This window comes from Cygnus olor, chromosome 10, assembly GCF_009769625.2.
Source record: "Cygnus olor isolate bCygOlo1 chromosome 10, bCygOlo1.pri.v2, whole genome shotgun sequence".
NCBI classification, from domain to species: Eukaryota; Metazoa; Chordata; class Aves; order Anseriformes; family Anatidae; genus Cygnus; species Cygnus olor.
In genome coordinates this window covers 16787793-16814832 of record NC_049178.1, presented here as the reverse complement: position 1 = coordinate 16814832, position 27040 = coordinate 16787793, and the positions used below count along the sequence as shown (strand labels likewise).

Sequence of the window (27040 nt, the reverse complement as noted above, 5' to 3'; positions counted from 1 at the left end):
TTAATATGAGGCCCCAGAGGAACAGTTTGCGGGACTTGGCAGGAAGCACTTTGTGGGGACAGGCAGGAAGCACTTCGTGGGGACAGAAAGGAACTTCCTGTCCCGTTCCTGCCATGCACATGGCCTGGCTTTCAGGGGGGATGGCTACATTTATGAGTCTTATGTACTACGATGGTGTGCTATCCACAATGAGATTTCACAATAAGAAACAAAAGGGCCATTTGTCACCCCCGATACTTACTGAAAAGGTTACACTGACCACGGCATATAATTGTATTCTCCCTCCTACACAGCCCAGCTGTGTCCTGGAGCAGTGGCTAGTAGGAGCGCAGGGAATGCTGTCCCTCCTCTGTGACATGAACTCAAACTGTCAAAGCATTGGCCTTGATGAGGTGTTTTCTGATGCAATTGGACTGGGAAGCATCAAGAACTTGATTCTGATCCCATTAAGTCACAATTTGGCCAATAGTACAAATAGGGCTAGGCCGAGGTTCATTTTTATTTTGTTTTATTTTATTTTATTTTATTTTATTTTATTTTATTTAATACACACAACTAAACAGCTATCAGGTGGAGATGGCTCAAGGCAGCCATCAACCACAGATGGGAGGAGACTGCTGACATGGTATCTCCCAGTCTCTGTCACCTCAGAGGTGGTTGGCATGTTTGGCTGTGAGTATACTGCTGTAACCTCAACATCCCTGTTGTATTTTTAAAGTATTGGACCCAAACAAGCTTTCTTAATCACAGATTGTGGCTTGAAATCATAGGCAATGTAAAATGCACCATGGTTAAAAGGTCTTAATCCTTTCACTAATGTAGGTAAAGAAGGTAAAAAGTTGCAGATGACATTTTAAAATGTCCTGTGCAAAAGAGACAGCAAATCCCAAACCTTTATGTGAGTTAAAGTATTGACATCCACAAGTCTCCCATGGGAAGTTTCAGGAGTTTTGCATTAGCAAGGACAGAAGAGCCAAATAGGTCAAAGTTTTGACTTAAAACAGGTCAGTATGTCAAAAGTCACAAAGCAAAGTCTGGGATAAAACAAAGGCCAAAGAAAATGTCCGTTCTATTAATTTTTACAAGCAGCATATTGGGCTTTTGAACTGTTCACCAGCCATCCACAAAAGAAGCTATAGTCTGACTACAACAACTAAACATGAAAGGGGAAGACATTCCTTTGTAGTTCACGTTTTCAGGCTTTGAAGTCACTGTGAGTCTTACCAGTGACTTCAATGGGACTAGCTTTGCACTTTTATATTAGTCATTGTTTTATCCTTACTCCTTTCAAAATTCCAGACAAAAATGTTTCTTTTTATTGTAATCCTGACAGAGCAATTAGGCACAGGTCCACACCTGCACCCGACTTCTTTTCTTAACACAGCAGGAGCTCCTGTCCTCTGAACAGAATTATGAGATCTGAATTAATGGTGTCTGCTCTATCCGGTGCCTCTGTTTCTCATGACCTGCCAAAGAACATGAAACTCTTCAAGGCTTGTACGGTTGATCTTTGGTTAAGATCCGCTGTAGGTTTCACTTACGGTTTTATGAGTGCGCTCAACAGAAATATATATATATATTTTAATTGGGTTAACTAAGCAGTAACAAAATGACAGAATGTGGATTAAAGTGCAGTCATTCACAGGTCCATTCATAGCACATTTTTAGTCATGAATTCAGAAGCAGAATAGCATTCCCAGCATAACAAGCTTTAAATGACTGCCTCATAACTTAAAATTCTGAAAGTATTTTTGAAATTATGCAACATTTTCTTTCAGTCTTTAAAATATAAGCCAAATACATACTCACCACGGATACTTGCTGAGAAAACATTAGGTTCTCATCTCTTAAAAGCACTCCCTGTTTTTCATCTTCTTAGTACTGAATGTGCAAGCCTCCAAGCTTTGTCTATAAGGTCTTCCTGTCCTCAATACCCAACAATTCTCCTGTCTCACTTTGGGCACCAAACATTTACCATAAAGAGCAGCGAGGAACTTTTACAAAAAAAATTGTTTCACAAAGCTGCTGCACAAAGGGATTCCTCAACACCCAGTGGCTTGTTTGGGAAGGGGAACTGATGGCACTACTTACTCCCTGTCAATTCATAATCAATTCATATTGTGCTAAGCACATCCAAGCCACAGCTGGCTCCCCCTTGCTGCCTGGTTTCACCTTGCAGGGGTGGCAGGGGAGCCCCAGAGAGGAAGACACCCGGTTGAGCTAGACCTGGGGTGCTGCATTGAATCCCAAATACAAGTAACCTGGTGTTCTTGCTACAGCAAAAAAATCCCTGTGACTGACAAGATTCAACACCAGTGAGTTCAAAAGACAGAGTTTTTTTCCTAGCTTTCTGTAATGTTCATTACAGAATAAGACCACGGCATTTATTTATTTATTTATTTTGCCACTGACTTTTCAAATGGCTAATTAAATCAAAATGAATGGCTGTTGCCCTTTGAAATATTTATGGATCAAAACTAATGTGGCACCAGGAGGCTTCTTGAAGTGATGCAAGGGATAATTTCATCCAATTATTTATTAAGGGCTCAATCCTGACACAGAATCTGTTATACTGATCTGAGTGGCTGCGTGAGTGCTATACTCATATTTTTGAGAGTCAATCTTGACGTGATCCATGTGCATAGTACCATATGCTATAGTAGCAGGCAAGGTGGTTCAAATACATGCTTGTGCTCATAGCTTTCCTGTTTCATTAAACAGACAACACAACAAAATTCCTGTGCATACTCTATAGACTTAAAGCTGCTTACTGGTTGGTACAGATACAGACACATATATACAGGAGGAGCTACTTGCCATCAACACAGGAAGGTCTGTTTCTTGTAGTCCCAGCCACTTTCCCAGGTAGACAGGAGCATTTTACTGTTTGTGATCTTTCCTCAATTCGATTCTTATTACAGCATCTGTGTGCTGCTATAACTTCACACGTTCCTCCTTCTGGCAGAAAAAAAAAAAAAAAAAAAAAAAAAAAAGAGGAAAGAGAGAGAATATTGACACTCTGATTAGGAAGAATAGCAGTGGCTGATCAAAGCACCTGGGCATGCTACTGTCTGTGTCTCTGCACAGTTTCTGTGCAGCTGGGATTACAACATTATTTCTCCCATTATGTGTGAACAGGCACGTGCTGCTATACTTCAGTTGTAATAGAAAATGCAGATAAATATCCCTCTAGAGCAGATATTGTTTGCTTGTCATATATTAGAAACTTCTCTGACATCAGTAAATTTTTGGCGTAAAAAAATATACCACAAATATAGGTAACATGATGTTTATGTTGAATGCATAAGTGCAATAACTTTTGGCTGATTTTATACTTGTATTATTGGAAGCCCTTTCCCCAAAATATTCTCTCGTACAAGGACAGGGGTTAAGGGAATACATCTAAAAATAACCTTTTTCTCTAAATATTTGATTCTGTGCCAGTATTCATCCTTTAGTGGATGGCAATCAGCCTCTCCAAATCACTGCATGGTGCAACAACCTTTCCATTTCCTACCCCACGCACAAAACTGGAAGTTTTAAGGCAGAAAACATTCCCTTTGTGTGCAAGGTCACCAGGCTTAATTAGTCTTCTCCCTCATTGTCCTTTACAAACATTTGCAATGGTTTTATTGGGAGGAGAACACAAAGGAGTGATAGACAGAGAGGTGGTGCCTTAGGGTTTATGAATACCTGGTATTTGTGGCATATGCTATGACAGAAATGAAGTGTCACGTGTACTATTGCCATTCACCTCAGCAGTGTAGTGAGAGAAGATGAGGCACCACAGTGGGCTAATACACTGCCCAGTAATTTGCTGATTCCTGAGTTCAAATTCTATTTAGCTCATGATCGCCAAGCATTTAATAGCACCAGTCTGTTCCCCACAGATATTTGGCTACTTTATGAAATTGCAGCATAAATTTGGCAGGACTTGTTTAAACTTAGTAGAAAACATCACACAGAGCATACTAAAGAGCAGGATAAGTACAAAGGTTTCCTAGAAAAGCATTATTATTTTATGTCAATATGACATACTAAATCTACATTGCCTTTACTATAGCATAAAGAGCATTATTCCTATCTTTGGCATTCACTCTTCTTTTTGAAACAGCTTTGAGAGCTTCTGAGCACTTCTGCAACCCTGCAGGCAGGTAGGAGAATAAGCAGTGTGGAGACACTGGTCCACATCCGGCTGTGAACAAGGATTTCAGAAGAGGTCGAGGAATCCAGTGGCCTCTCTCCACACAGGAGCAAGTCCCGTTACTTGGTGACTCTAGGAATGTGGTATATCTGTAGTGAAGTCCTGGGGTAGATAGGCAGGGTGGGGAGGAATCTCCTTTGACTGCATGTTGTCAAGGCAAAGCAAGAGTAACTTCTGCTAGGCCAAGGCAGAAGAGAGGAAATGCTGGGACTGGAAGGCTGACCAGATAGCCTCTAGATGCAGTCCAAAGGTTATGTTGGAGACATGATCGATCTCTTTTTAGAGACCCTTGTGGCCTGTGATCCACTCAGTCAGTCACTCTAGATCAAACATCCTCTCCCTCCTGACCAACTTCATGACAGGAGGCAGACAGTGACAAGGCAGACTTTTTGTCTTCTGAGAGAGCCTCACAGCCAGGGCTCCACCGAGGGTGCTGTGAGCTGAGGAAAATATTTTCCTCCTGCCTTCTCACCTGCCTACAGGTGCTGTGTCTCAGCTCTCATCTGTACTGTAAAACCCAGTACTGCATACAGTAAATCTGTAGTGGTTGTGTTGAGGCCGCTTTTTCTTTCTTGACTTTCAGGGCCTTGGAAGGCCTTGAAGAGGCCATCCAGGCCATCCAGGCAGGTATTGCCTGGCAAAATGCCATCCAGGCAGGTCTTACCATGAAATAGGAATGGCGTTTTGCTTGAAAGTGTACTCCCAATATTAAGTTGCATGACAACTACCATTGAAGAGATACTTCACAATGTGTGGAAATGTTTTATATTATTAAGTTTTCAAATCACTGGCCTTCTAGGGTGAGTCAGTGAATCAAAGCTGGTGAATATCCATTAAGGTAAATGAGCTTAGGTTGCATGGTCACGAGGTTAAGAACCGATGCATCTGCAAGCTTGAGACAAGACTGACTGCAGTAAATATTCAGCTCATCTGGAGAGAAATGCTGCTTCATGTATTACTTATTAGGTGCATTTGGCCTGCTAACACAGGTTTTTTGAAAGCCAATAGGTACCACAGAAGAGAGATCCCAACAATTCAGAAAGCTGTCATCTGACAAAAGGTCTTTTAATTGTCTCTCAGGAGTAAGAGGAATTGTGACAATCAACTCAGCCCCAAATGCCTTTGTTTTTCTATGAAGTAATTTTTCACTTAAATTCCCTGTTCCCCCATCCAAATCATATTGAAAGCAATAAAAAGATTCTCATTGGTTTGATTCATCTTGTGGTCATGTCCTAAGAGAAGAGAGATTTGTGATTTTATTGATAGAAAACTCGACAATAAAGATAATGTACACAGTAATAAGTATTTCTAATTTTAGACTACATATACTGTGTGGTAAATATCTGTGAATAAGCTAAATGCTTCATTTTCTCTATTAATTTCCTGTATGAGTAGTAATAACCACATGAGCTAGTCTTGCTCATTTGGTTATCTATTCAAAATAATGGGTTGTAGTTGATGAGCTTTATAAAACCTTTAATTCTTATGTGGAAACTCAAGTTGTGGCAGCAATAAAGAATTTAACTCAAAATGTATAGATGCTTAGGAGCATCAAAACATAACAAAACTATAAAAGCAATGAAAAAAACCCTCCTTTTGTGACCACTAGATAGTTAAGTACATTAACTGAAGCTTTAAACTGTGCTGACTGTAGCTGTAATGAAAATAATAATCACAATAATAAAAAGACCCTTCACAGTGCTGACACAGAAGAAAAAATCCATCTCACATGGAGAAGGTTATGCGTGTTACACACCCAGTTTTCCAGGAAAATTTGTTACGTAGGATCAGATTTTTCCATTAAAACACATTTTACGTATTAACCATCACTGGACAGCATTACCTGCACTGAATTTTGTTGTAATATATTTTAACAACATTGCACATACATGTTACACTTTTTAAAAGCCACACACAAAATAGAAATAGATAATAATGCTCAGATAAATACAAATGGAAACAGTGAGACTGCTAAATAAAATAAAAAAACACACTCCTGATTACAGTATTTATTAAACCGTATATACAGCAAATATACTGAAGATACTTATCCCCCATAAATTTGAAGAGAGCTCAAGGCCTTGTTGGCTTTGATTTTGAATGCAACTTATTTCTGATGGTTAAATAATCCCCACCAGTAGGAAGGTTGACTTTGCAGAGCAGGAAAATATGGTATGGAGCTTCAGAAATTTTTGCCATGGCCTGACATTGGAAAGCATCAGTGTACATAGTTAAACATTATTTGATTTTGTATTTCCCACACGTTGTCTAGAAAACAGATCACTATATCCACAATATTGCTAGTACTAAAGATTATGAAATGTGTTTTCCCACACTTTCTGTTTCTCAGATGGAGATATAAGCAGGAGCATAGCTGGAAATGTTTTCCTTGAGCAAAAGAAAACAAATATTTTTTTTCCCTTACTTCCATTTGTCTAGTTGCTCTAGCTTCTCAGGTTTAATATCACAGATTAATTCTACTGAAACCAGTCCATGGGAGATGTAACACAGAAGTAGCAACCTCACACATTGCCAAGAGGTGAATTGTTAATAAAACTACTGCACAGACTTTCTTAGCCTTTAACAGTGCACAGACAACATTTTGGACTTCCATGCTGCAGAGCACAAAGATTGGGTAGTGCAGGTGCATTATGACATTTGTTCTTTCTTGATGCTGTTTGCCGTTTTGGTGTTAATATTACATATGTCAACTTTTAGTTACCAGGAAAAGAAAAAAAATACCCAAAAGGCATTGTTCACAGGAAGCATTGCATTTGGACAATGTGTACATTTTGTTTACCTGCCTAGAGCTTGATATTGCTTACTAAAGATATCCTCACCCAAGGAGTAAATTTTATTGAAAGAACACTGGTGTCTGGTCAAAAATGACATCTCCAATTCTGCTGGGTAAATGTGGATTTCAGGCCTTAGGACACCTTTTGAAATCTGGAAACTGGAATATCTCCCCTTTTAGTTGCCATTATGCTTATGGAAAGGAGAAAAGATCCCAAGTAACATAATCAGTCATTGTCCTGTCAGTTGTCATTATCAGATCTCTTACAAATCACTGAAGCTGGCAATATGTACAAGGTAATATTATACATAAAGATATATTTCATAGGTGTAACAGCTTGTTTTAAAAAAGAGAGGAAGAAATACTCAAAGACATTTTGTAGGGTATATCAGGGTTGACCTGGATGGTAGACCAAATATATATATACGTATATATATAATATGTATATAATGGTAAATTATATACATATAATATATACTATACATATATATTATATAAATACATATATATTTACATATATATATGTATTTATAAGTTTATGGACTTTTAAAAAACGTGGATTATTGACTCAAAACTGTAGCAGCTCCCTTGGAGCCATTCCCATCTGTCATAAATTAATACTTAGGGACTTAAATAAAAATGTGAATTAATAGCCTGATAGGCTGAGTGCAGAAAAAGTTTGAATCCTTGTCACAAACAATAGAAAAGGGTTATTTTTTTAACGGTTTATGGTCTACTGAGCTAATATGGCTTCTGGCTTTGTTTCTACAATAACAGACTCATCCAACTCATAGAATTCAACAGGGGATTTGCCACCGACTTTAGAAGGAGAGGGAAGCACCCTAAAATCCTCTAAGTAAGAGTGTTCTGAATGTCTTCCTGACAGTTACATCCCACAAAGTGGCTGCATTACCCACCAGGGAAGAAAGAAGTCTTTGCTTGCTTGTTTTTTTGGTATTCACCCTCTCCCAAGAAAATCAGGAAAAGATTAGAAATACATAGGGCCTCACAAATCAGGAATAGTTTTGCTCTTTCTTCAAGAACCTTTGGAGGTGAATGGAAATGTCCTAATGTGACTTGCATCCTTTTCACACCGAACGTTACCAGCACTTGATAATAAGAGCAGCTGACCCTTTTTGAGTGCTCAGTTCACGGGTTGCCCTGAACTTTGCATAAAGGAAATTTGCTGCCTACCTAAGCAAGAGGGACAGAATTAGCTTGTGGAAAGGAATTAGCTTCTTCTATCAAAAACTGCAGCTATCTCTGGCGTTAAGACTGTCCTAGTATTTCCTACTGGAAGTTTTTGTTCTGCATAGGCTTAAAATATTGAAGTACAGAAAATACCTATCATTCTTCCGATAAGACAGGGACAACTGTTTGTTATTGCCTGCAAATGTTTTAATTCCAAATGGAGGACACCTAACTCCTGAAAACATGTTCATTTTTATCTCTGTTATAAAGCCACCTTGAGTTTACACACTGCAGAGTGAAATATTTTATCATAAGTATGAACCAACTGTGGGTGGCTGTGATTTAAACTATCTAATCAGCAACAGGGGCTGAGTGTATGCCTGGCAGAAGCCAAAAAGCCATCTTCTAGTCATCTCTGTTTTTTATATCTCTAGCTGAGAGGTAATAATAAAAGCATATTTTGCACTTCAAAATTATAACTCACCTCTGTGTTCTAGCAGAGCCTGAACTTATCAGTAAACAAACATTAAAAAGGCAAACAGCAGTACTTATTTGTGTTATACATTGTGGAAGTCATTAACTATGACTCAGGTAGCAAAACTTATATGTTCTCTCTTTGACAGTGATGACAATTTAATAGTATTTGACGCTGCTGAGTTACATGGAGCATCCTGCAGCAATGAGATAGGTTGTTTATCAAAATGATAAACATGTTTTCATTTGCTCCTTGGCTGCATGGATGTGATCAGAAGTCTAAGACCATCAAGAATTCACTTATTCTGGCCACCAGGCAGACATTAAGCTATTCAGGACCATCTGTGCTTGAAATGAGCTCCACTTAATGGACCTTTGTAGGGCAGGTCAGTCATAATGAATGCATGCGTGCATGAATGCATGAGCAAAGCTGTGCTTAGGTGAGGCTTCTTGGGTTGTTTGGCGGAGGCACAGACAGCTGATAGATAAGATCTGCCTTTCTCTTTGGGGTCATATGCCCAGTGATTTTAGAATTCAGGCTCTCTGCTGCATTTTCTTCTATCTCCTCTTCAGTGCACCGTGCAACTTAATCTGGTTGAAGGTTGTTGTAAGAACTTGTTCATGTTACTTGCAAAAAAATAGTGATACCCAAACAACTATATATGCTCTGCTGGTCAAATTCTGCCCTCTGTTACACCATAAGCAACCCACCATAGGAGTATGAACAAAGGAAGGCATATGAACCAAGTCCTATCAACACAGCATTAGAAATATTACCAGTTTTGATAGCTCTATTTATTTATACAGCCTCATCTAGGTAGTGTATGTTCCAGTGTTGTCATCCTGTTTGAGGTCATATGCCCAGTGACGTTATTCTGATAAATGCTTGAGTATATGCAGATGTTGCTAGACCTAGGATGTCACAGAAAATTTTAGAGAATTAAAGTTCTTCAGACCTTCAGACTGCAAGCAAATGTTTAATAACATGGAAGTTAAAAATCTTCAGACACTTAAAGACTTACTGAAACTAATGGGAAAAAAAATTACACACTTGCTACCTCATATCTTTATACAAACATTCTAGAAAAAGAAAAGACAATCCTGTGACAATCACTTCCACAGTTGCTGAAAGGAATTCAGATTTGGGAGCAGCAGTTTGAAGAGTTTGTAGTTTGAATAAGCTTTGGAAACTTCCCAGGTGTAATTAATACATTCATAAGCTTTAATCAAAATGTTTGTGCCAGCTAATGTGCCAGAACTACAGACTACACTGTACTCAGGGGAAAATACTATACTTTACTTTACTCTAAGAAATAATAACCTACTACCATATTACTTACAAAAGAACATTTTTGCTCCTGACAGGAATATGTAGCAGATGGAAAAACAAAGTCCCATGCTACTCCATGAGCCACTTCATAAGTGAACAAATAAAAGACTCATCATAGGCACAGTGCAATTATACTTCAATTTTTATCTTACGTATAATCCACTGACATCACAGAATCACAGAATTGTAGGAGTTGGAAGGAACCTCAAGAGATCATTGGGTCCAACCCCCAGTATACATACTGTATCTGCTCCAGAAAGAAAAGGATCAAGTTTACAGGACATATTTCTGCACTCAGAGGAGTGTGCCTCTCTGCACGTGGAGAATGGCAATGGCTGCAAAGCAATCAGGGCTCAGGGTTTTTATTCATTTTTATCGGGTTGAGGCTAACTGCAGCTCAGTTGCTGGAGAGCCATCAGTTCCTATCAGCTTACAGAAGAGTTGAATTTGGCTTATGAGGTTTAAGTAACACAAAGGTATGATGAAAAAAATGGACCAAAATTTAGCATTAAGCCAGAATTCTGATTTCTAATTCATACTTAATTCTTGCCCATTATGAAAACTATTATAAATAGATTCATGGGCTACTCATTATATGTGGAATTACAGTAACTGTGGGAATTTGTAACCCACTGCACATGCTCTGTGAGCCTCCTGGTTATACACTGCATTATTTTTTGCCCAGGGAATCAGAATAAGACTGTACTGGTCTATTTCCTAAATTTATATTTATATTTTCATTAATATTCAGTATTTTCATTGTTCATTATGTGGCACATATATTATTTTCAGTGTGGGAACACTACACAACAGCAGCAACATAAGTGATTCCCGCTGTGGGTCATTAAGTTTTGGGTTGGGATATTATTTTCTCAAAAGTTGTTGCTATGAGAGGGTTCTGGAGACATCGGGTATCTCCTCCAAAGAAAATGGTATTTGTTTACAAAAGACCAGAACAAGTACTTCCATGAGGAGCATGGCTAACAAAATTTGGTTTCCTACAGATTTGCATCTTCTGGTTTATTTCAAGCTGCTATTGCAGCTCCTTCTAACACCTAGGTCACTTAAAAGAATACCCATGGAGCTCAGAGCTTGGCTGTGGGGCAAAGGACTTTTATTTCCTGGTGGATGGTGGTGTAACATTCACGTTTGGCTCAGGCCCTAGTTCCTGCACCGCTGATAAAATGACCCTATTTCTAGTAAGACCAGAAATATTATCATCTTTGTTCATGTAGACCTGTGGCACGTGTGGTCCGAGTCTGGAGAAGAACTGCTGGACAAAGCAGGTCAGCTACAGCTGGAATTAATTCATAGGAAGCAAAAATTTTGACAGCTTCTGGAGTTAGAATTCAAAACCTAAGGGGGCCAATGTGCATTCGGTACAGGCATCCCTGGTTATTTACGCTGTTCTAAGCTAATTTTCTAAGATTCATTTTTGACAGAAAAGGCCATTTCCATGAAATCAAACTTTTCTACAAAAAATCCATAACAACAAGAATTTCTAGAAGAAAATAATATCTTTAAAGTATGTTGTTCAGAGGACTGTTAATATTTCATTTGAATACTAAATCTTTTTTTTTTTTTTTTTTTCATTTGTATTTTATTTCCTGTTCAGTATAACAGGGAAAGCAGGGATATGCAAAGCTCTAATTAACACATGGATTTGTAGTCTTTTACAATTTTCTACTAATGCTCTCCCATCAGCCACAGGAGGCTTTTTATCTGAGAGATTTACCAATTCTTATACTTACACCCAGAGTAGACTCTGATCCTCAAGAACCGGTTTATTCGCAGAAATTAAAAATAAGTATTTTTTGAAAAGAAGAAATTGTATGGTTTCTGCTCTTGAATTCACAAAGAAAACCCAGAGCACACCAGTGTATAAGATGGGGGTGGATCTAGGGCAGGCTTATGGATTTCCATATCAAACCAATATACACACTAGAGAATAGGTCTTTCTACTAAAGAGCCTTGCAAATTGATCTCCTGAGAAATTTGCACAGGACCTTATTCTTATGCATATTAAAAAAAAAAAAATCTCTTAAAAATGAATCAAAGGAAAAAATGGTATCCAGAAAAACAAGGCAGGCTTCGAGCAGCTACTGCCTCTGGCACATTGCATTTCAAATGGCAGTGCACTAACCAGCGTTGGCTGAAGTATTCAAGAGGACAACGGGGCAAGAGTGGCTGGAGAGGAATGCTGATGAGGAATTTGCTTCTAGCTGTTACTGAAGTAGAGTTATCAGTAACCTTAATTACGATTTTGTATGCATGCGTACTACTGTACAGCCTTAGACAAAAATGACAGTTTATGAGAAAATCCCACCTACTGCCTGTGCCCGCTGTCCCTGATAGACAGCAGAGTGAGAGCTGTCAGGCAGCACTGCCTGCAGAGGACCATACACATATCCTGTACATTTGATTGCTTTTTTTGTCACAGGGAGTGTTGAAAGTGCATTGTAATAGGCGCTATTAGCATTCTTGTATAGATGAACTACAAAAAGCAGAGATGTAACCCATGAGGCAGTCAAGAATCCAACATCCTCTTACTCGGGATCTTCAGTCTTTTAATGAGATTTTTCTGCTTCAAAGGGAGATCAGCTTACAGCAACTTGGAGAAACATAGGCTAGAAATTAGAAGTTTTGGCGGGATTTACAGCTTTAGGATGACATTAAGAAATGTGTGAAGGGGCAGGACTTCAACAACTCGGAAAGAGAACATTATTTTTGAGAAATAACTTAAGTTCCATTTCAAAAAGTAATAGGCAATATGACTCTAATTTTCATTGACTCTCAGTGAGATATTACATTCCTAAAGGTCTAGATCATTTGTAAATGGGATTTCTTTTTTTTCTAAATGATGTAGGCCTGGAAAGTCTGAGCAGAAAATCTTGAAATATCTTTAAAAAAATCTTGCCCTTAGACACTTGGGTGATTTGGAAAATTTAATATTTGATTTGTCAGAGAGGATAAGAAAAAATAGTGTGGGTAAAATAGATATACTATGCCTGCATTCAGGTAGTGCTCCTCCTGTAACTTAAACTGCAGGCAGCAGTATAAACTAGAGATAAAAAAGACCTATGATGCTAACAAAGCTGTGGAGAAATGAACATTTCTGCTATTGACATCTCCAGTTCCTTGCCACTGTGCAGTGAAAATCCGTACTGGAATTAGGCCTGAAAATATCCTAAGAAAAAATTGTGGGTGAACCACACAATATTATTCTTAGGGCCTCAAAATAGTGTTTTCCTAAACAATGCCAGCAAAAGGCATGCAAAGAACAATGTTAAGTTAAATGAGTCTTAGAAAAGAGACAGAGTGAAAGATGGAATGAATAGGCTGGCAAGAAATATGTGATTTAGGCACATGTGCTGATGAGAAAGGAACATAAGAAGTTTATGAGAAACAGTTGCTATGAAAATTTTGAGAAATTATTCTATGTCAGCCAGGCGAGCACTGTTTGATCCTGTCAGTCTCTCTTGCTTGGGCTCTGCCAGGATCCAACATTTTTTTCCTGAGCACCTTGTTGTTTCCAGAATTCTAAAACTGACCAATCCTCTTATTCATACTTAGATCTTCACTTTCCAGATCAGTAAACTATATTGCTTTCCCTATCCACCTCAGAAGAGACTACAAATTGCTCTTATTATATTCATAACATATCCTTTATGTGTTTCATATGATACCCAAAAATCTTACATAAATCTACTAATTAAAAAGATCAGCAATAACAAATTTTAAAATCCAGCTTTTCAGTGAAAACAAAATGATGCAGGGATCTTAAACACTTATGGAAAAGCAGAACAATGCTATTCTATACAGTCTGTCTTTTGATATGCTTGCCGCAGATAAATTCATCCCCAGATAATGTTATCCACTAAGGTAATTAGCCTATGGAGAGTCTATGATATGTTTACTGAACAGACTAACATAGTTTATGGTAATGCTCTTGTCATGCTTTATAAATGTGTGAGGTGTTTTTTATGAAGTAGTTAGATAAGGGGTGGTGAAAGTAATGTTATACATAAAGAATGTACAGCGATGAAGAGCCAGGATTGCAAAGATACTGAAGATAGACTGATACAGAGAATTATTACTGGCGCAGAAGCTGCATTAATCTTCCAAAGAATGGCAGTAAATAAAATAACAAGGAGGAACAAGACTGAAAGAATTTGGCCGATGTATAAAACTGACATGGTAGGGTGGGATCGAAGTGTAGATATTTCAAATGGAATCTCTTGCAGATGGGTTGTCTTGCTATAGTGGCAGTAACATTTTTGTCAATGGGGTTGAGCATGTGTTACAAAATCCACAAATAGGAAAACAAAGGACCATAAGTTATGGCATATGTAATGAAAATGTCACCGTACAGGTGCTGTGTGCCATGAGCAGCAGCAGTAAATTCTATACTCTGTTGCAGCTAAGCAATGTCAGGCCATCATTTCTCAGTCATTTTTCAGTGGACAAGCGTGCACATTATCCCACGCCATATATATTCCCAGAGTCATTCAGACCGTGACGACCAGCAGCTGGTCCTATACTTGTGTAGAAAATCATATCTTCTCCAGGAAGTGACTGTACAATGGTACGGAAAGACAGAGAGTGGAACTGAAGGGACAGAAGCAATCAGCTGGTTTCGCATGGTAGGCATTTCACACTATATGCATTATCTATAGCAGAAGAGCCTAGTAGACTCCAGCCTGTAGAATTTATAGTATGTTCATTACTGAACTGTATTTATCAAATGCTTAAGTAAATGTTACAGACTGTGTAAGTGAATAGCAGTATTTTAATTTTCAGACTACAATACCATGATTATAAGTTGAAAAGTTTTAAAAATTTCTTTCCCAGCATAATCTATTTCAACCAGATTGAAGCATAATTTACCTGGTTTACATCTGGTCAGGACCAAACCAGGTCTGAGTAAGGGAGAGATGCAGAAGGTGATGTGGGATTCAGCCCTCACTGTTCCCAAGTTTCATCTTGTCATTGTGGCTACTTCTGTGGGAAGCCTTAGTGGAAGAGTGATTGCCTTCTCAACAGTATTTTAAGGAGAGGTCAATGGACAATATTTTATTTCATTATAACCTTTGCCTCCTTATATTTGCTTCTTTTTGTCCTGTTTTGGTGACATTAATATCACACACAACAAGTCTGACAGATTTTCTCTTTTCCCAAACTGCTTTAATCATTCCCAAAACCTCCTTTCCCTTACATTTTTGAATAGTCACTATCCCGAGTTGCCTTCTTGTGTGAGTCTCCGTATTTTGATGTCTCTCTCCTCCCTACTGCCATTGATGAGCAATATTTTATTTCCTGTCACCTTGATTTGCTCTGTCTTTCCGCTCCAGCTCTCAGCATACAATTCAAACCACAATTTATTCTGATTCCTCTCTCTCTCTTCTTTACCTTTTTTTTTTTTTTTTTTTTTTTTTTTTTTTAACGGCGTTGAATGTTTTCTCTTTGACAATTTCTTGTCTCTGTTGAAGCTCCTGGTGAACAACACAATACAATACTACCTCCTGATAATTGATCATCTGGCTCCTGCTCAGATTTGTACTGCTTCTTTGAATACATGTGCAATTCATTCACTCTGTTCCCTTATAATACAAATAAAAAGGGCTGCATACTTGAATGGAAATGCATGAAGTCTGGTGAGCAAATAATTTCCTACTTTGAAAGCAATGTGTGATACATTACAACATTGGCTTGAAATTCATATTAATTTATTTTTTATTAGTTAAACAGCAGCAGTGTGCTGGGAGCTCTGCAGTTAGCAGAACCAGAGAGGCCAGGCAGAAAACATGCATATTTTTCTTTCTCCTGTTTACCTTTGGTAGTGATCGGTATTCATTCAAATACTATACCTGAGAATCTGAGGTAGGCTTTTTCTTTATTAATGTTTTCTTTTTCAGCAGATATTTTTTTAGTTAAAACACTTCTGGTGAAAAATATTGATGCTTCATTGGCAAACATCAATACATTTCAATTTAAGATAAAATCCCTCTGTTGCAAGGGGGTTATAAGTCATATTATTCATCTACTTTTAGCTAATGGTTTCCACTTTCTTTCCTATGCAATATTACAGCCAAGAAACCTTACTATGTACTCATATGTTCATCAAAAAGGGGAGAGTATCCTGAAAGCTGAAGTTCAGACAGAGGAGGAAATCTAAGCATCAATTACTTTAACTATGACTCTTGGAGTCATAAAATGGAGGAGCCATTTTACATGGGGAAAAAGAAAATAATTTGCATGCACTGCAACTTCCTAAGGAAAAGCAGCCTGATGTGCTGCAGATGTTTAGCTTTAGATATCTCAGGTTTAGTTGACATCCCATGGGGTTTCATGGGCATCCAGGGTCTGCTCCTCCAGGTTAACCCTTCCAAAGAAACTACCCTAATGTCCTGAAGGCTCCCACTCCAGTTTCACCACAGCCACCCAACCCACCTCTGCTATACCAAGAGATGCAGAACCAAAACCAAGAAACATCTGGACATTTTGGCTCCCTCGTGAAGCTCTAAGCCTGTGACAGGCTCCTAGCCTAAATATGTCTGCCTGGGTTCAGTTATCAGGGTAGCAGGGACTGTTCTGTGTTGGTTTGGCCTCAGAATTTGAAAGCTTCACAGTTCTGGACAGCTTCATTTTTTTTCTATTCTCAGTTCAGCCCTCCCTTTCCCTTTTCACCTGTTTCCAATCTTGAAAGTTTTGGATAATACTGAGTTTAAACTGGGCCCACATTACAAATAAAATAATGAAAAATGCCCACAAACTAGAAATAGAGCATCTCTGCCAACTCTTTCTAACAAAGTGCTGGAAATTAGAAGCAGAAGAGGTCATCTTTCCCAGTATCAAAATGTTTCACTCTGCACACTCATGAGCATCTTGCTCAATTTATTTTCACGTTATTTAAGCAATTGGGCTTCTGCTGGTGCAACCAGGGATCCTCTGAAGATACCATTCTAGCATCTAATGTGATCTACTATTGGGCTCAACAGCAAAAAAATGTTCTGTGTTTTCTTTTGCTCAGTTTTCCTCATTAACCCTAATTGTAATGCTATGACCAACTGAACACTACTACTCCCTGTTCTATGTTTACAGATGTCAGATACATTTAGATGGTCATCACATCCCCCATCATCATTATCACCACTTAGCCAAGCTGTGCATTTTCTGCTTTCTCTTCATCTTTCTTCATAAGCCTGCCTCCAACACCTTAATTATGTCTATAGCTCTTCTCCGCATCATTGACATCACTGGTACTGATGTTTTTAGGATTCTACTATCTAATAACAACATTATTATTAACAGCAATAAAAATTCTGTGCTCTTACGTTGAAGAGCATTATTGTCTCCATTTAAGACAGGAAATCTGCCCTCTTTTCCCAACCCAGCATTTATCTCTAGTCTGTTCTTCAGTACAGTATGCTTAGCTGAAACATAGACAACAAACATGAGTTAATCGAGTTTCAAAAATATTTGAGCATCAGCGTATAAGCTACAAGACACACAGGCATTTATCTATTACTGCTTAGGCACATAGGCACTATGGAGATAGACAAGGAATGAAAAACAAGCAATAGATAGAAACAGAGACAGATGCTATGTAATAGAAAAACTAGCCAACAGTCTGAGGGTGGAAGAGGAATGCCGTATCTAATTGAAATGGTGCTCTGTGCTTTCCAGCAGTGTTCTCAACCAGGCAACTCAGAAAGAGACTATTACCTCCTGCTCTTTGAGAAAATGCCATCACATTCCTGCATTTTTTTCATCTCCACTGTAACAGCTAGCAATTTTCCAGCATTAATAGTTGAATACTTCTTTTCCCCAGATATATTAGTTCACATTTTTCCAGTTCCACTCACAGTATTCCCTTTGTCTGTTTTTCAGACTTTTCTGATTTTTTTAATATGAGTCATCTGTTACAATACATATTTTAACATCAGTGGTAAATGGGCAGGGGCCTTGTTTCCTACAAGGCACAACCTGGATAGAGCTGTCCCCAGATATTTATTTTAAAACCCAAAAGATGAAGGCGTTTTCTTGCTTGGCACAAAACTAGCACATGCACTGCCTTGATGGCTCAAAATGGAGGAAGGAGTAAAGAGCTGAAACCTTCTGTGATATCCAGTGCTGCAAAGATGTAGGTTTCCCTCTTTTTCCAAAGGGAGTTTTCTTACTGCTATCAAACGCCACACTAGCAAAGAGGGAATTTAACCCTGCAGCCAGGAAACTACTGGCTCTCCACTGAACAAACGAGAATGTAATATCGGAAATACCTTAAAGGCAGTCTTGGTTGACAAACAGGTGTTCTTTCTGTAAGACAGTTTTCTTATTGATCTGTGCTAACATCTTGCAGAAGTGAACAATCTCATTGCTATGTCAAAGGCTAACCATCTGTGAACAAGTAATGCAGCCAGCAAATCCATGTTGCTACAATAATAGCTTTAGGACGTGGGTCTTATTTCAATTGCCACAAAAAGAAACCCACAGAAAACATCCAAAAAATTATTGTTCTGACATATTAGTGTATCCAGAAAAATACTTCTGGTTACCCAAATTTCATCTAAACACATTACAATAATTTATACATTCCATGGAGCAGGTAAGCTCCTGAAATCAGTAGAAAATTCATTTAAGACATTTCCTCCTTTGATACTGCAGTCACCTCCTCACAGTCACATGCATTTTAGCCCTTCTCTTATTTAGAAAGTGTAACTCACATTGTGAGACAACTCACTTGCACAATGTCTGAATGCTTTCTGAAGTTAATGCTTTCAGGATCAGATACTTTTTCACAGCAATAACTAATATTCAGCCATACTGGAACTGGAATGGTAGACTTAATTACCATTCTGAGATGGGGATATGCAATCGCAGTTTCATACCAAGAGGCAGTCCAGAGAATTAATGGTTCTGGAAAGGAAATCTAATGTCTGAAGTTTCTCAGACCAAGAGATGGTCTTTCTTGTGAGAAGGTTTCTAACTCAGTTAGATAGCACTAGGTCCAAAGTAATTGCTTTGTCAGGAGATGCTGAGGCTGCTTGTCCCAGATTTTGAGTGAGGGACTTCATAATCTGGCTGCTCACATAAGAACATGGACCAGGAATTTCCTTATATCAAGGCCATGAATAATTATTCTTATCTCCCTTTGAAAAGATGCTTGACATTGTCCAGTGCATATCTAAGCGTTACATATATAGTTTTATCACTGAAAAACGTAAGGTCATGGCTAGATCTGGAAGGGTTAAACTTTGTCCTTCCATTTGCTGATTATGCTCGGGAGTATCATAAAATACTGCCAGCACAGCATCCAGGAACAACTGCAGTTTCCATCCTCCTGATGGGGACCTGTGAGGAGCAAAGACGAGTGCATGGCCTCTCTGACCAAGGAGGGACTGGTGAGGGCACACGAATGCAGATGTTTCACTGGCATAACAAGCAACTAAGATGTTTGGCATAACTAGCAACTAATGAAGTGCAAATTTGTGTACCTTCCTTCCCACTTATTTCTGAGATAACAGTGTCAGTGCAGAAAATATGGAGCAGAAAGCACAAGTGCTTGTATCATTTATGCTCCTGAGCTCTTGGTTCTGAGGTTCAGCACAGGCAGAGTAAGGAAGGGAATCCTTAGCCCTGAAACATTTCATCTCAGTGCACAGCACAACAAAAAGCTGGGCTGGGAAGAAGCACAATGGGACACAGCTGCCCCAAAATTCTCATTCTCCTTTTCTGCTTTGTTCCTTCATGTTTTCATTGCAATGATCAAAAGCCTATCATCCCCAGCCAGTGTAGGGAAGCTATCTGTGAGGTCTATTCAATTTGTGCATAAATATTCCACTGCTTGCTGCTTTCCAAACAGATCAAATCTCCTGGGCATTTGTGGTCTCCTCCCTACTATCAGTTTTGTTGACTTGCTTCAGCTGAAAATTTGCACGATCTCGAAGCATTGATTCCAATTCTTTTTGAACTAGGTTGTATAAAGAAACTATTGTAGGGACTGACAATAGAAAAAAAATACTGCAGAGAGCTACAATAGAAAATAGAAAATGCAGCACTGTCAGTAATTCAGCAAACTCACAGTTCTCACTTCTTGGGCTCTTTCAACCCCAAACCTCAAAAACAACCAATTGGCACTTCTTGATGTATATTTGCATACTTGTAATGTATATTTGCATACTTTCAAAGTAATTAGCTTTTAAAGTATTACCAGGGAGCTGAACAAATGTACCGTATAGTTCCAAAAACAATACAGGAGAAACTGTTTACATTTGAATGAATTTACTTTGCTGGTACCATGCATGTATCAGCCGAGTGAACATTTAATGTTGAACATTAATTATACAAACAAAAGAAATGGCACAAAGCTGTTGTCTCTGTTAGTTTTCTTCCAAGATTAATCCTTGTTTATGTTAGAGGTTTTGTGTCCTAAATAAATTACTAGCTGTGACTGCTTCAAAAGGGATGATATTTAAGAAGATTGAAAATATGCACTGATCAATGCCCCTGACAAACAAGCTCTTAGCTGTTACTGCTCACTCACTGACCCTCACTCAATAAGAAATTCCTTTTATCATGCTGTGAATTCCATCAGATGGTCATCAGCATGATGGACTGATGATATCTCTGCTCTTTTCTTGCCACTTATCTAACATATGGGCTTTCTAGTCAACTGGTCTTGGTTTTATGGCTTTGTTTCTGATTCTTCAGAGACAGAGAGTAAGCACTTGGGCATTAAAAACAAAGCAAAACACAACAACAACAAAGAAAACAAAAAACGTAAAACTGCACTGCAACTTCTCGAAGAAATACAGGTTTTGTTAAAGTGGCTGTTTGATCTAAATCTCAATAATTTTGGCTGGTGATTATTTTTTTAAAAAGAGAGAGATTACAGTAACTTCTACAAAAGATAATGGCAATCATCATTGCAAAAGATGCAAATGATGCAAGATTGCAAAGGTCAAAGGCAAGACATGAAATCAAATCTGACCAAATTTTGACTGAATTCCCTGTAGGTAGGAAAGAAACTGTGTCCTAAGAAAACCCAGTCATTCCATAAAGTAGCAGACACCACCTCATCAAGATTATTTTCTGGGAAGTAGCAGCCACTGCTCTTTGTCCCACAGGATAGCAAAGTCTAGTTAATGGCTGCTACCTCACAGACTTTGGAAAGACTTCCACAGAATTATGGACCACCTAACCCAGACATCATACCATGACATCCATCATAGCTTCATTCATCGCTTCCTGATAGCAGTTGGTTTTGGTGTGTATGCAAGAGGAAGAACAAGTTTTCAAGAGCTAAAACAGTTTGGCAAAATTCATTGCCAGATGAATTAGGAACATTCACAGTCATAGAATAATCAACTTCTCTACAAAGTTTCCCACCATAAAGCCAAACCAGATACCACTCACAATCTTCTGTATGCTATAAGAATTAAAATGAAGAACAAAATACAAGTAGCCTATTTCTATTAGGCAAAGAATATAGCAGTGTTAATGTGCCTTCCACTTGTGAGAGATGCTATAGTACTACGATGCTGAATGCTGACATAAGACAGAAAAGGGACTTGACTCTGACTTGGATACTTGCATTGCACGTAAATTCATGCTGCACTTCCAGATGAATATACTCGCCTCTTCACTCCTGAAACTTCATGCAGTTTGGCTGTGGGTCATCATGTCCTACCCCAGAGAAGATTGCACCATAGCATGATTCAAGATAGCATTATATGTTTCTTACTTCTTTGCATAAGTTAGCACACTTTTTATGAAATTTACCTGGCAAATGGACCTAACAAAGCCTTGTGTGATTTCTCTGAAGTTAATGCAGTTACATAAATAAAATGCTTTGTCTCTCTTTCTCTCCAAGCTCTTTAAGATTTTAGTATGAAAAGGCACTACTGGAGAAGAATAAAAATAAGTGGTTGCAATTCATTCAAAATTCACAAAGAAAAAATGCAAATTGCAAGAAAATTCATATATATATCTTCAAAAAAATGTGCATATTTCTGTTTTTGAAAAAATTCGGAACATGCTTTTAGTCTCTGTGGAACAGCAAATGGCAGTTACAAGGAGAGCTGTTGTACAGGACAGTCCTCTGAACACCCGATCTCGCATATAACAGCAGCTCTGCACCTCTCCACCTGCAGACTAATGTCAGCACTTAACTCCTGTGAACAAGACAGCTTTCCACTGACCCCAATGGCTAAAGGAATACCTAAATCAAGTTCTGCGGTAGCTCTTGATTTTGGGTGTCTACGCGAAGATGTGCTAAGAGACCTAGGTGGTAGAAAAGGTAAAAGATATGCTGCAAATCAGACACCTTTAGGAAAATTCAGTTTCCGTCCCCAAAACAGAGTCCTACAAAATTAGTTGCTATTCTTAAAGGTGTTTACCTTAGGTCTGCTTAGGTCTTACACTGCTTTTTTTTTTTTTTTCTTTTTTTTTTCCCTTTTCTTTTTTTTTTTTTCCCCAATAACCAATTATTTTGTAACAGATCGTCCTTTGCAGTGTCACCACATGGCTGACGTCTCTCTCACCACTGCAGGAGCAGTAGGTGGCCCCTGGTGAATCACCTCCAGGAATAGTCTAGCTTTGCTTTCTAATGATTCTTGGCCTCTTTCTCTATTTCCTTCCTGTCCTTTTGGTCTTGAACTCCTGTTACACTATTCTGCAGTCTCTGGCCCTCTGTTAGCAACTAGAAACAATTCACCACACTTTCCCCTGGGTGCTCTTCTCTCTCTGCAGTTTACATCTTGAAAACATCACTTTCCCTAGTTCTTCACTTATATGATCCTTCACAAATCCATTATTCATATTTGGAGAACAATGTTGCTAACCACATCACACATTGCATCATGTTAAATATAGAGTACAGTGAGCAGATGTTCTGCTTAGGGGATGAACTAGGTCTTGAATTGAGTAGTTATAATTTAATTAGAGAACAGTACTGTGAGGGACATGCACAAGGACTGGCTTTAGCTCGTTTAAGTGGCAATTTAAATGCCTATTTCTTTCCATTGAATATAAAGGCAAAATAAGGTCCCAAGGCTAAAATGGACGTTTGTCATTTTTGTCCTATGTATGTGGTTTTTTTTTCTTTCATTTTTTCCTGTTTTCATCAACATGGAAAACCACCTGACATTATACTACCCATTCATCTGGCTTTTTTAGTCCCCATGAAACTCTTTGCCATGCTCTCCATCACCCAGGACTATGAGCTTTGTCATTCTTTCCAAGTCAAGCCTCTCCTCATGTTTCAGAAGAAAAAAAATTTAACGTTATACATTTCCAGACTTGCCAGATCATTGCTCAAAGGCTTACTCCAACCTAACTTAGTGTAAGCAAGTCCTCAGTGCTAATTAATAAATATTAAAAATAAGATATAACTAGCACGCTTCTTGAAAATAGTGTTAGCACATTAAAAGTAGTACTGGAGATAATTCCATTATTTGCACATATGCACCCTCATTCTCCCATGTACGTGCTCTGTTACATGACCATTATTTCATTTTAATTTGTCTTGGTTATCCAGAAATAAGGAGTTCTTAATTTTAAGACTGGGCTGCATGCAGCATGAAAGAATTTCATGTTACAGTGGGGAACACAAATTTGTGTACATATTTTAGCAGTGGTTGTGCATGTCAGCCTGTGGAAACTCTGGATGTGCATGCACAGGGTGGGCAATTGTGCACATCAGCATACATCCAGGTCTGCAGCCATCAGTGCTGAGCATGCCTGTTTGTGGTCTGCGTGCAGATATAAAGAGTTTTGCATGTTATACCCATAGGCCCCATTACAAAAAAATTGTGTTCATTAGGCATGAGCAGTACATTTTTCTATATTTTTTAGCACATTAAAATATGTTCCTTGATATATTTTTAGCTCAGTTCATTAAATACACCCACAAAAATGCACAAATATATGTAATTCCACTAAACTATTCTTACAGAATTGCTAAGCAATATTAAACGCTATATACTGCATATTTTGTGTTTGACTATGACTGCTATGAGGTTCACAAACGTAATCACCAGAGTGACAATAGTTCAGCCAGAGTTGCAGAATGAGGCCATTGTAGAAGGCTATGTATTGCATCTGAAGTGGTGGAGGGCAGATATTTGACATCTGCTTTTTTGCAGAAGTGTAAGAATTTTATTCATGGAAAGCCGGTTCTGCTGAATACCATCCATGTCTACAAGGTATTGTCCCTAAGGGATATCTCAAGGCCTCTCCACCACATTGCTTGATTCATGATGCCAATCAAAGCAAATGGAGAAAAAGTAAAATGCTGTTATCCTTGCATATTTTTTTTTTTTAAATATACTTCAGACTGTGGATAAGAGATGTTGATTCCCTTTCCCAAATGTGTTAACAAGTTAATGCCCTTATGCTCAGGCCCTTTCGCAAACTAGCTCCTGTCCACTTTTATTTTTCTTTTGATTGTGGCAGACCACCAGCACATCAATTTAACCGAGCAGCAGCACTGATAAATACCTTTAAGCACACAGCTCAGCTTCAACTTCTTGATCCCACACTGGGTGTAAGACTGACGCATATGAAGGTGTTTCTCCATTCCTGTACCTACTACTATAAAAATAATTACTGGTTGTCTAAATGTTTTTCATGGGTAAAATACAAGGGAGGAATGGTCTCTTTCATGATACAGTAGAATTGATAGCAATAATTAAGTAATCAGAGAGTATAACATACAGAAAAAAAATAGAATGGAGAAAGAAAAAGAAAAAATTGTGAAAGCTGAAGTTCAGATTCAGTAACATCAAGAATCTGAAGAACGTAGACATTTCTGTTTCTGGATCAACCCTTAGTCACTTTGAATTGCCTCAGGTATTCTGAGCATATGTAGCAAAATCCACCATAGTACCTTTCTGAGATGCTTCTAAGGAATTAAGGTACTTGAAAAGAAACCTAACTCGTCAAGACAGTTCATAGTGGTAAACTTGACAGGAGATTTGGTCCCTCTATGCCACACGCAATCTCAAGGCAAAATCCAGGTCCCACTGAAGAAAGTGCCAAACATGGACAGGACTTCACTCCACCTGCTTAATTATTGAAACTGAAAACTGCTTCATTTATGGGATGTGGACTGCATGAAATCAATCTGCCTTCATCTCACCCATGCAGCCTTTTTCCAGCCTCTGATGAGGGATCCCAACCTCTAAATGCAAGAGGTTAAGGGGAATTTAAAAGCTCATTTTGTGGAATTGTTCCTTTCTCCACTGTTCTGGTTTGTAAGTGATTCAATTACTGAGACACTACCATAATGCCTCTTAAGTGTTGTAGTTTTCTCAGGAATCCAGGCCTTTCTTCAAGTTACTTTTTTTCATACAGAGGCTTCTTTCTGTGTGTGTTAGCCTCCCAGATTTATCGTTTTCATGTTTGTTTAGCAAAACAGTTCAAGGAAGAGAAAGAAAGGATGAAATAAAATGTTCAAAGGAACATGCAACACCAGATCAATGTGTCTGGCTGTTGAAGTTGAAGGGACCCAGCCAAAAAAAAATACTCTAATAAAGGCAGTATTGCATCCCATTACTTCCAAAGTAAACACCCAAACCAATATGAATTAGTGCTTCCTGAAAACTTCAGTAACCCAGAGTATACTTATGACCTTTGCAGAAGCATTCCTTTCAATATCAAAAGTGTTAACTAGAATATAAAATAACAATTGAAATATGCCCTGATAGGTTTTTTTTGAGCAGAATAGATAATGAGGCTTTACTCCTAGTTACATTAATGTTTAATCTGGAGTAAATACGGTGCCTACCCTAACTGGAAGCATGAATAAAATGAATAAAGCCATGCTATATTGCCATGCCTCCTCCCACAACTTGTGGATTTCTTTTGTGTAATATATTTCTACTCTTCCTAAGTAAAACGTTACGCAGAAATAACAGAAACAGCACCGTGATTGTTATATGATTTTAAAAGTATAAAGACAGTGTTGTCCAAACCTATGGAAATGCTTACAGGAATAAATACATTGCTATTTTCAATGACATATGATAAAACTTTTTTCTCCCTCATTATATTGTCAATATTCTAATGTGTATTTTCTTGTTCAGCATAAAATAGTAAGATTTCTAAATAAATCACTCTTTTAAACATTTCTATGTCTTAGTGTGATGTCAAGCTGTGAATTTAAATGGCAGCATATGTCATATTTATTTGTATAGAATGTATTTCAAGTGACTAACTAGAACAATATTAGTAACACAAAGTTAGCAACTTCTCAAGCTGCTGAGTGAGCCTTTGTAATAAAAATTGTATCAAATGGCATATCTACCAAGTAACTAATGAAGCAAATTTTGCCCTATTTCTTCCATCTGCAGACCCTTTTTTTCTGTCAGCATTTATTAGGTGGCAATGCAAGTTGGCATCTTGTTATTGAAGGAAGTCCTGAATTAGCCATGACAATAATACCACTGAGATCCAATAACTAATGAGTCCTGTCACTTACAGCTGGAACAAAGTAAAAATCAGAAGTTAAGCAGGCAGCAATCAGCTCAGTATCTGACTAGGTACATGTTCTCAGAAAAGGCATTTTAGGCATTCATGTGACTGCTTTAGTAAGCTCTGATGTTTGCTTCTCCATCCTCTAGCTTTACTGCGGAACAGCTTAAACTTTACAGGCAATCACATGCAAAACATGGTCAAAGATTGCCCTATTTGTGTTCAAATAGCATCCAGACACCTTCACAACTTCTTTTGCAACAGCCCTTATGAAACATGAAATTACTGGAAAGTTTGGATGAGTGTAAAGAACACTATCTGTATATCATAACATTTACTTTAGGAAATCCACTGAAAATACTGCAAAATATTGAAAAATTTCCTACCTGTATATTTTTTTCCTAGGAAAACCCATAGGCATCAGCTATAAAATGTTGAAGCTGCTTGGTCCTGCATAATGTATTTACATATTTGTACAAACTATAGAACCCTAATTCCCAATCGTTTTTGAGTAACACATCATGAACAACCAGTACACTTTTTTATTAAATCCTTCTCTCATATTCGTTAGAAA

The 27040-nt window shown here is 38.2% G+C and overlaps 1 protein-coding gene across 1 annotated transcript in view; it reads right to left on the bottom strand.

Annotated features, from left to right (window-relative positions):
• The window catches only part of TAFA1 (TAFA chemokine like family member 1), a 222822-nt gene that overhangs the window by 35060 nt on the left and 160722 nt on the right, over positions 1–27040 (bottom strand). Inside the window, 1 exon segment of the mRNA XM_040569135.1 lies at positions 2818–2958. Within this exon segment, the coding sequence (XP_040425069.1) occupies positions 2818–2958 (141 nt within the window).